The sequence below is a fragment of the Meleagris gallopavo genome, chromosome 6 (genome assembly GCF_000146605.3).
Source record: "Meleagris gallopavo isolate NT-WF06-2002-E0010 breed Aviagen turkey brand Nicholas breeding stock chromosome 6, Turkey_5.1, whole genome shotgun sequence".
In the NCBI taxonomy this organism is placed as follows: domain Eukaryota; kingdom Metazoa; phylum Chordata; class Aves; order Galliformes; family Phasianidae; genus Meleagris; species Meleagris gallopavo.
This window is the reverse complement of record NC_015016.2, coordinates 37,170,854-37,180,860: the sequence shown is the minus strand read 5'-3', so window position 1 is coordinate 37,180,860 and position 10,007 is coordinate 37,170,854. Positions and strand designations below refer to the sequence as shown.

The following is a 10,007-nucleotide window of genomic DNA, read 5'->3' as shown; positions in this document are numbered from 1 at the left end:
AGCTATTCATTTCCTTTACCTGGGTAGAAGCATGAATTGCTTCTGAGCCGAAAGCTGAAACATCAATTTCTACGACCTAAAATATGGAGGCTGTGCACATAGATAATGTGTGTGTTGGAGATTCTCTTGAGCTTTGCTGTTATAAATTTTAGAAGGCAGCTTTCTTTACATTTCATGTATCTCCATGTATTTGTTTTCCAACCTTGCTTTGCATCAGTTTTCTACCACTTCAGTATCACGTGATGTATGTGTTTGTATTTTACAATGGCAGTTATAGATCAAAGGTTTAACAGCATCTATAGTTCAAGTGAGAAACTGAGAAAAGATGATTTTGCTTGTTAGCATTTTTGTAAAACTGTTTTGTCTCATCAGTGCCTCCTCTTTCCTCCTTAGCTTTCAGCTATACATTTTGAAAATGGTCAAATCAACATAACAAGATCTCTGCAAAATGTCAGAAGTGATGGACAAAAGCTCCATCGTCAATGGCAAGAGTCAACTGAAGCTGTTGAGCTTGAAAACTTTAGGTAAAAGAAAGAGTCAATATGATGACACTTTTGTGTCAGTATGATGTCATATTTCTGAACATCTTTTTGTGTCTTAGTCTTGTTGTGTAAATCATTTATATTTTGTGTCTCTTTGTGTTTCATGTTAACCTTCTGTGATGTTAATGATGCAATTTTATTTTTTCTAAACCTAACTGAATATTTTTGCATTGTAAGTTTGACGTGTTCTCCTACTCAGTAGAGTGAACTGTTGAAAGTTAATATGTTCAATTTAAATAAAGTAATGGTTTGTTTGGAAAGCTTTTATTATACCATTATAATAGATTCACATTATGAAAGTCAGACTGTTCTTCAAAATTATTACTATATGGAAATCTGAAATTATGCTATTCTATTGCAAGTGCTTGTATGGCACTTCTTTATTTGTCTTATTAGTGTTAAGTTTTGACTTGTTAATACATAATTACCAGCTCAGCATTTTCCTTTTTTTTTTTCTTCCTTTTTTTTTTCTGCCATTAGTGTGACCTACAAGAATGAGAGAAATTTTAGCAAACATCCCAAACATAAGCTGTTTCAAGATATTTTTATTGCTTTAGTTAAGAACAGATTTAACTGCAGGTCAGTATATTAAACACATTCATTTCCAATGAGGAGACATCACTCTTTCTTGCTTTAATCAATGAACAAACGTGCATGGATAAGGCCTGATATGTATGTTTCATCAATAGATGTCTGTGTGGAAATTAGTAGCTTTATATTTTTACATAATCTGAGTTATAATTTTAAAATGATGATTTTGGTATTCGCTTTGAAGTCAAAATGCTTGGGTGGCTGGGAGTGAAGAAGGAAGGATGGAGTATTTTTTTGAAATTTGAACAGCCAAAGTTCTAACAACTGCTGTGTTTCCCTTGATAGTTTGTAATCTGTAGTTTGTTTTTCTAAATAATTTCATTCTTATTTTGATTTTTTAATTTGCATTTTATAGAAAAAGCCCTTTCTTAGACTGCTCTCACTTGGATGAGCAGGAAAATTTTGCAAGATCTTCAAAAACGGAGGAGTAAAGAACGTTTCCTGAAGAGAATCTCAGAATTTCAGAATTTGTATTAATATTTACCACTGCTATATGCTGTATTTTTCCTTTTTGAATATTTTATACTCTCTCTCTCTATATAATATATAATATATAATATATAATATATAATATATAATATATTATACATTTTATGAAGAATTCTCAGCGCAAAAACTTGAAGGAGGAATCCTAGAGCATTTAATTCTGCTAATATGTGACAAATAGATTTTACAGATGTACGTGAAAAATAGCACAAAATCTGCATAGTTTGCTTGGACCCCTTGGCAGAATTAAGTGAGGAACCATCTTATCTTTGATAATTTAAGTATGATTACAAAGGTGATTTAGTTGCCCTTTGTAAATATTTTATCATGGATGTGATGGTTTCTTGTGTTTGGAACTACTGCCACTGCAGTGGTTCAGAATTGTAGAAGCTGTCACCCTGGCCTGCATTACACACTTTTGCAGGTGTAACTATGTTGATTGGAATGCCAAAAAAAATCCAGCACACTTACTTACCAACATCGCTGTGTTGGAAGAAGTTGGAGATGATTCTGTTGGCAAGAAAACTGTGAAAGTGCAATCAGCTTAGGTTAAGTTGTTTGGATATGAAGTTTAACGAAGCAGACAGAAAAAAATCCTGCTGGCATATGCTGAGTATTACACTAAGTTCTCTAGTAACATGGAATGTAAATGTAGCTGTAGTAGAAGAGGTCTGCAGATGTCGACCAGGCTCAGAGAATTACTGTCTCTGCACAGAAATGTGACAAATTATTTGCTCCATTGAAGATATTAACTGTTAAGAGTCAAAATGTTTTGAAAGAATAACTTTGAAGAACCACCATTTAAAGTAAGCTGAAAATACTTTTCAAATCTGACACAATAACTTTTGCCTGCCAGTATATTGTTGCTGCCCATGAAAATTATGCACTTTTTTGAAGTGGCCGAGTATGGAAGCATAATGAAAAATACTATTATTTTGGGCAGAATGTTGGCATAGAAGGGGTGAGATTTTGCTAGTATCTGTTTGCAAAACATTTATTTTTATCAAAATATTTTTAGCCATTGGCATCTTTCCCAACTGCAAATGATAAATTGAGAACTGCCATATCATGTAGACTTCTGTTCCTTGGAAACTTGCCCAGATACAGATTCTTTCCTCTCAGTTAAAACAACAAAAAAGTCCCTGAAGATATCTGAATTTAGGTTTATTTTAGATGGGAAAATGGTGATATATACCTTCAACAGACAATGGAAATATTTATTCTGTTACTGGTATTTATACAGGGCTGCTGTCCCTGGATGCTTTGTACTTTCTTCCAAGTCTTGGTCTTGAACTGTATGCCGAAACAAAAAGGAGGAAATTCTATTAGGAAGTATAATCCTGTATTGAGAATATTTAAATTTATCAATTTGTCACTATGTTGGAATATAAATGGTAAAGAATTGCACAGAAAGGAATAGAATTCTGCGATGTTGTATATTCTTAAGTTGTTACAGGCCAATAATCTTACAGTCATTTGCTTCCTGTATCAGAATCTTTTGTGTGTGTTTGTACCTCTTTATTGTATTTGCTTTATGTTTAGGATATTTATTTTACAGGGAATGGGTTAATCAAGCTCCATCCATCCATTTTCTTAGAGTATTAATCTGCCTGAGATTATTAATAAGAGATCCATGCTATCAGGTCTGTATGTCAAAGTATTTTTTTTCTTGCGTAAGAGGATGCATTTACGCATCATGCTTATGGTTGCGTTGTTAAACACATATAAATCTGTACATTCTTGTGAATGCATACTTATTACGTGTATGTATGGATATACCTTTATTTCTATGTCTGATGATACAAGTGAGTTGCAAACAGGTTGCAAGTATGAACTCTCACTGCTATTGGATAACTTGCTCAATTTCTGGTATATATTTTGTCACTTCTGGTGTTGCTAACCCTAATAAATAATCTTTAAATTTCCATAACAGATGATTTGGCCATTGCCCAGAGCCCTAGACTACGTATTTACTTTACCTCTCTGTATAGATATGTAAAACTTCCATAATGTAGCAACTGAAGAAAACTGAAAGCTGCCTATTTTTTCTAGCAGCCCAGTTCTCTGAATTACAAACATACAGCTTTAAAACGTTTTTCTGACAATTATACTTGTTATTCATAAGACTAAACCTAGACATCTGATATTTGTTTTAATGTATTTCTTTTTAACGTGTACCAAAGATTATACTTAGTATTCTGGTTTTAGAACCTTTCAAATTTCATTCCTATAATTTATTTATTTACTTACTGTAAGTAATTCTAAACTCTGAAATTGCTAAGCATATCCAAAATTCATTGTCTTTGTTGCTAGAATTAACGTTTCTCAGCACTCATGACAATCAGGGTACTTATGTTCAAATATCTCTTACTGCAGTGTTTTCTGTATTTTGATCCTTTTTTGTTCATTTGTTTGTTTCCTTTTAGGAAATTCTCTACAGCTTGGGTGGGATTGAAAATCTAGCTCAGGTAAAATTCCTCATGGAAATGCTGTCTACAAAGTTGTATGCTGCTTTATTATGAGTGGAATGAAATACACTGTAAAAAGCAGTGTACGTATGCTCTTGTTTTTTGGAAAGAAGTGTATTCCTCTGCTTGCATATAAGCAGTTGATGTGCTTTTTCACTAGTTCATAAAGGATCTGCCCTTATAACTTAGCAGTATTTAACCCAAGGCTTTTCAATAGAAGTCTTAACAAAGGCCTCCTGAGCTAAGAATTACAGAAGTCAGCACAATTGATTCATTCAAAAGAAACTGTAGACTTTTGAAGGAAGATGTTTAAAAGCCCCCTCAAATTAAGCAAATGACTTCTCAAAGGTAAAAGCATAGCAATACACTGGTTAAACAGATGGAAATTTGTGAACATTATCACTAATCAACTGCTGATTGTTATTGCCCTAGGTTAGCATTTCTTTACTTCTGAATTTTAATACTTGCTCTTCAATAAGTGGGAGCTGCCCATGTATCAGTCAAATATGGCATATCTTAAATATGCTTGAAATTGAGACTGATTGTTGGGAGTTTGCATTCATGAAAAATCAGAATTTGTACATTTTGTTTAAACAAATGTATCTTTCTGGAATGCAACTATCATTCATTCATATTTACCGTGCCACGTGCTTATTTCAAATAAGTATTGGTGTGCTATAGCTCCTGCTGCAGACAGTCACCTGTCTGAAATGTTCTTAATGTTATGGGAGTCAAAGATTGTTTCTAATATAGTTTTCATTCAAGCAGTTTGATGGTTTTTTGGTGATATGGTTTCACATAACTGTTTTCATTTTCAAGTGTTTTGAGGTATATTGGTAGAAAGCGCTAATTAAATTATTATTACCGATGATACTTTACCTAGTGTACTGCTACTGTAATTCTAGCCTTTCTGTACTATATGCTTGAAACCAATTTATATTACCTATGCAGTGTTTTGGAGACTGCAAAATACCACCACATTAAGGATTTCTCCAATATTGAAGGATTGTAAATATATAAAGACCAGTATGTAAAGACCAACATGTAAGTGATGCTGAGAATCTCATCGTGATTTTGTGTGCTAACAGACTTACATCCTTGTGATAATTTTCATTTCTTGGATGATTATGTTTCAGTAGGTAGCTATTAGGGAAATATAAAAAGGTGGACCATCATTTCCCACCTGTTGGATATGTTCAACCAACCCCACAGCTCCTGCTGGTCACCATTGTATATGTTGTGCAGAGTCTGAAGCTGTGGACTAGCTTTTCCAAACAGTGGCCAATAAGATGCTTATGAAAAGTATGAGAATGGGAACATCAAGTGATAATTCAGTTCTACAGAAAACTCTTTTCAAACTCACGTAGCTTGTAAAAAAGGAATTTTGGCCCTAGAAGTAATGTTTTTGTATTTACTGCTCTTTAACAGATTTTTCACGGGTGGAAATTTTTCATTTGATTTCGAATTCTTGTACTTCTAATACCTCTTCTGTACTTTGACAAGTTTTACAGCTAAATATGAGTCACGTTGAGAATGTGCGTTTTTATGAAACAGATGCACCATCTACCGGCTGTTACCACACATAACGCCCTGGGTCTATGAATTAATTATTTAATTAATTTGTTTCCCCTCTTGTAGTATATGGAAACAGTAGCAAATGGCTATCTAGATTGTGGAGAAGAGAAACATGTAGACAAGTTGGTCAACATGACATGTAAGTGATTCCGCTAACATAAATAGTTAATAAAGTTTTATTAAGATAATAGTTAATAAAAACATAATAAAATGCTCTAATGATATTTCTCTATGAGGTTAAAAAATGTTGAAAATACTTGAAATGCCTGTAATTAATATATTACTAGATTCATCGTAGGCATCATCATGAATGTATGAAGATACTGACATTTTTGTGGAACAGCATGTCTTGTTTTGATGCGCGTGTAATATATCTTAAGAAATTAATAGTTGTAAGAAATAAAATAACAGAGTAAAATGAGCTAGTCATGGCTCAAATAGCTTACGCTTCTTTTATTATGAAATTAATAAAATGAAAAATGCTATGTGTACAACTCCAAAAGATGGGACTGCCTTTGTTCCGTAGACATTCTTCAAAAGATTGCTGCTGTTAAAAATCAAAGAGAATGGGTTATAGCAAGTGGAGCACATAAAGTAAGTGCTTTATAAAATTACTTACCAAAACCAATTAGCTACTTAACTAAATGACTTATCCACTTCAGACTTAGTTAACGCTGAACTCCTAATAATGCTAAGTTGGCAGAGTAAGATAATCTAAATTCTGTTTTCTTGGTATGAGTTAGCATAATATACATTTTTTTCTTGTGTATGACTTAATTGATCTAATGCATGGTTATTAATTGTTCGAAGTAATTGAATCCTAAATGTTTCGAATAAACCAATTCCAGTAGTCGAGTTTACACTGTCCTGAACTGCATATTATTATGGCATAACTTGTTTTTAAATTTCTGCTAGGATTATTCACTTAGACAACACTGTGTGCCAACCTTGCTAGAGATTACAGTTAACATAAGGGTCTACACTTAATGTATTTTAATGCTGATTCCTGGCCAAACTCAGTAATGTTATAGATAAAATCAGTATAATTGGTGATTTGTCATTCTATTATGTTGAAGTTGGAGATTATGAATAAGTAGTATTTTTAGAAGATATAGAAAATATGATTTTTTTCTTTGATATACATCATTAACAAAATATATATGAGGTCTAAAATTATGTACTGCATAATTTAATTACAGGCTTAAAAATAGCTTTTTACATCAGAAGGTCTTAATCTAGAGTTTTGAAGTGTTTTGCATGGGAACAGTTATTACAAAGTTACATTAAATTGGACAGACACTTGAACAGTCATGAGAGATACATCCTTAAATGTGAAACATCTTTGTTTGTCCTAAGTCTCTTTGTATTTGTATGTACCCGGAGCTTATTTTAAAAGTCCCTGAAACTTTTATTGTATTCTTTTAGACACTTGTATCTTAATTTTCAAAATTTATGACTTTTCAGTACATCTCTTTTTTTGAGTCATAAAAGAAAAATGTGACATTTATATTCATTTATCTTGTTCCACATTTCATTTTCTAGACCTTAGTAAATTTGTTATCAGCCAGAGACAGCAATGTGCTTCTGGGTGCTCTCCTTGCCCTGATTAGCTTAGCAGAAAGGTAGGCTCAACTTCACATGCTGTTCAAAATAAGCGTCTTATTGTTTTGTCTTGATATAATATTAAAACTGCTGCTTGTGTGGAAGACTTCTTCAAAAAAAAAAAAGAGATCTTGTTCTAGGAAGTGTGTTTCATTTTACATTAAAACAGTAAGAAAGAGAAGTTAAAAAGACTTTACTAGCTTCTAAGTAATTTACACTTCTCACTTGTGTGGAGAAGTTTGCAAGGCAGGAGTCATGGGAATCCCTCTGTTATCCCTGTTCAGGATTCTGTAATTCTTACTGATTTACACCTGTATAAAAATATTTTATATTAAGCTCAATAGAACAGTAGTCCACAATAACCAAAACTAATACTCTTCAATGTAGTAAATTATCATATAATTGTTTGAGTTGAATGGGACCCATAAAGTTCATATAGTCCACTCCCCCTGCAATGAAGAGGGACACCTTCAGCTACATCAGAGTGCTCAGAACCTATGCATAATGAATACATACATCTATGTACATGTATCTTCTCTTTTCTAGTGACCATTTTAAATAAAGATGTTTTTTTTTTTCTCTTCTGTTGTGAGCAGGAATAGCGGAAGGAAAAAGGGAAGATACAACATCTTTCATTCCCAACAACTTAATGTATTCCAGACTTGTATAACAATTTTGTCATTTAAATGAAAAAAAAATGAGGAAAATTGTGAAATTGAAAAGAGTCAGCAAAAAGTTAACTACTAACATTTCTGTTTTTTTGTTTTGTTTTCCCCAAATGAATTTCATTCTATTTCTGTTTCAATTTATGGATTATTAAAATATACATAGATTTTAATAGTTGAAATAATATTTTAGTCTTGATGAACCCCATTTGCTTGATTTCTAGCAGGAAACAAATTAAATACACTTGCATCTTTACTTTTATGCATTCAGATGTTCACTTTTATGTTTTTTTTTCCTAAGAAAGTCAAAAACCATTGTAGTGACAGACTTGACATAACATATCTGTGGCTCTAAGTATTTGTGATATTATTAGATAAGATTGGAGGAAGAGATACTGGTCAAAACAGTGTTTAAGGAATGAGATTAAAGAGCATTGTGTTTTTGGTATACTTTAATTTGATATAAATGCCAAGAATAATCAATTTGCAGTCCAGAATGTAGGGAGAAGATAAGTGAGCTCACCATTGTTGAGAACTTGCTGGTGATATTACGTGAATACGATTTGCTTTCTAAAAGGTGAGAGTTCACTTATGGATTAATTATGTTGAAGTACTTTTGACTTTCTCATTTAGAGATATATTTATTTAGAGGAATTAGATAATGTGCCATTTTAATATTTGCAGGGTGAAGTTCTAAAACCTACGTATTTTCCTTTGGTTACAGTAATGGTAAATAGTTGATATAGTGACGTATTTTCCAGTAATTCTGTTATAGACTCACTTTCTGATGATGTTCTACAGTGCAAATAAATTGTAATGTTACTATGAAGTGATAGAAAAATGATATATATTATTTATATATATCTCCTCTTAACTGCTGAAACCTGAACGGTTAGATGGAAAGCGTCTTGAGCTCAGTTCAGATGTTGAATATAAATTAGTAAAAAACTGCAATTCGGGTAGCTGCTGCAGTTTATGCCTTGTAACATTTTGTAAACATTTTATTCAAACCATACAGGTGAAGAATCCAGGTTCAGGTTATTCAGTTTCCACTGATGGACTTTACACTTGTACACATACTTTACACATGCAGTACTACTTGTTTTACTTGTAATGTCATTGACAAGAAGTTTTCTTTAAACTCTTCTTTTTTTTTTTTTTTCAATATGTGGTCTATTTTGTTTTTTAAACGTTTGCTGAATTTTCTCCTCTTTGCTGACAATACAAATTAACAATGAATCTCTTCCTGAATTTTTTAGGCTTACAGCAGAGTTGTTACGTCTCCTCTGTGCTGAGTCACAAGTCAAAGAACAAGTTAAAATTTATGAAGGAATTCCAGTTTTGCTCAGTTTACTCCATTCTGATCACATCAAGCTTTTGTGGAGTGTAGTTTGGATTCTGGTACAGGTTTGTGAAGACCCTGAGACTAGCGTGGAAATCCGGATTTGGGGTGGAATCAAGCAGCTACTTCATATATTACAGGGGTAGGTTTTCTTTCCTGAGCATTTTGCCAATTATGTGAGAATGTACCATCTTTTAAGATCACTCTCATTTTATCTAATAGCACTGCTCAGTTGTGTCTGATGTCAATAGAAATTAAAAAGCACTTTTTAAATGTTAATGAAAAGTCTGGTATTTTTTTTTTTTCAACTGTGCATATTTCATTGTTCTCTTGCAGTGTTTTTCATGTTTTTAATTTAATTTTTTTTAAATTATTTTTTCAGGGATATAAATCTTGTTTCTGATCGCTCTTCAGTTGGAAGTTTATCTAGTGCAAATGCAGCAGGGAGAATTCAACATCTTCATTTGTCAGACGATTTGAGTCTTGATGAGATACAAGAAAATACTTTCTCCCTTCAAGCAGGTTGGTTTACAAAGCATAGTTCTCTCTTATGTGTTCACTTACACCTTGTGCAAAGGGATTCAAACTATTTCAAAACTGAAATAAAAACATTTATACCTGCTAGTGTTTGTACTCCCACCTGGCATAGTAGCACCAAATCAGCTCTGCTTTTTTCTAAATGTGCAATATCAGCACATATTTTTAAACACTGCTTTTTTTATTATTTTTTTTTTTT

The 10,007-nt window shown here is 32.6% G+C and overlaps 1 protein-coding gene across 2 annotated transcripts in view; it reads left to right on the top strand.

The window, feature by feature from the left end:
- NEK10 (NIMA related kinase 10) overlaps window positions 1–10,007 on the top strand; it is a 93,924-nt gene that overhangs the window by 7,747 nt on the left and 76,170 nt on the right. For both annotated transcript variants that reach the window (XM_031553945.1, XM_019616525.1), the window contains exons 4-13: window positions 394–524; window positions 1,023–1,121; window positions 3,178–3,262; window positions 4,046–4,087; window positions 5,726–5,801; window positions 6,189–6,256; window positions 7,205–7,284; window positions 8,420–8,506; window positions 9,189–9,413; window positions 9,654–9,793. In XM_031553945.1, coding sequence (XP_031409805.1) covers window positions 394–524; window positions 1,023–1,121; window positions 3,178–3,262; window positions 4,046–4,087; window positions 5,726–5,801; window positions 6,189–6,256; window positions 7,205–7,284; window positions 8,420–8,506; window positions 9,189–9,413; window positions 9,654–9,793 — 1,033 coding nt within the window. The remainder of the gene's footprint in view (window positions 1–393; window positions 525–1,022; window positions 1,122–3,177; window positions 3,263–4,045; window positions 4,088–5,725; window positions 5,802–6,188; window positions 6,257–7,204; window positions 7,285–8,419; window positions 8,507–9,188; window positions 9,414–9,653; window positions 9,794–10,007) is intronic.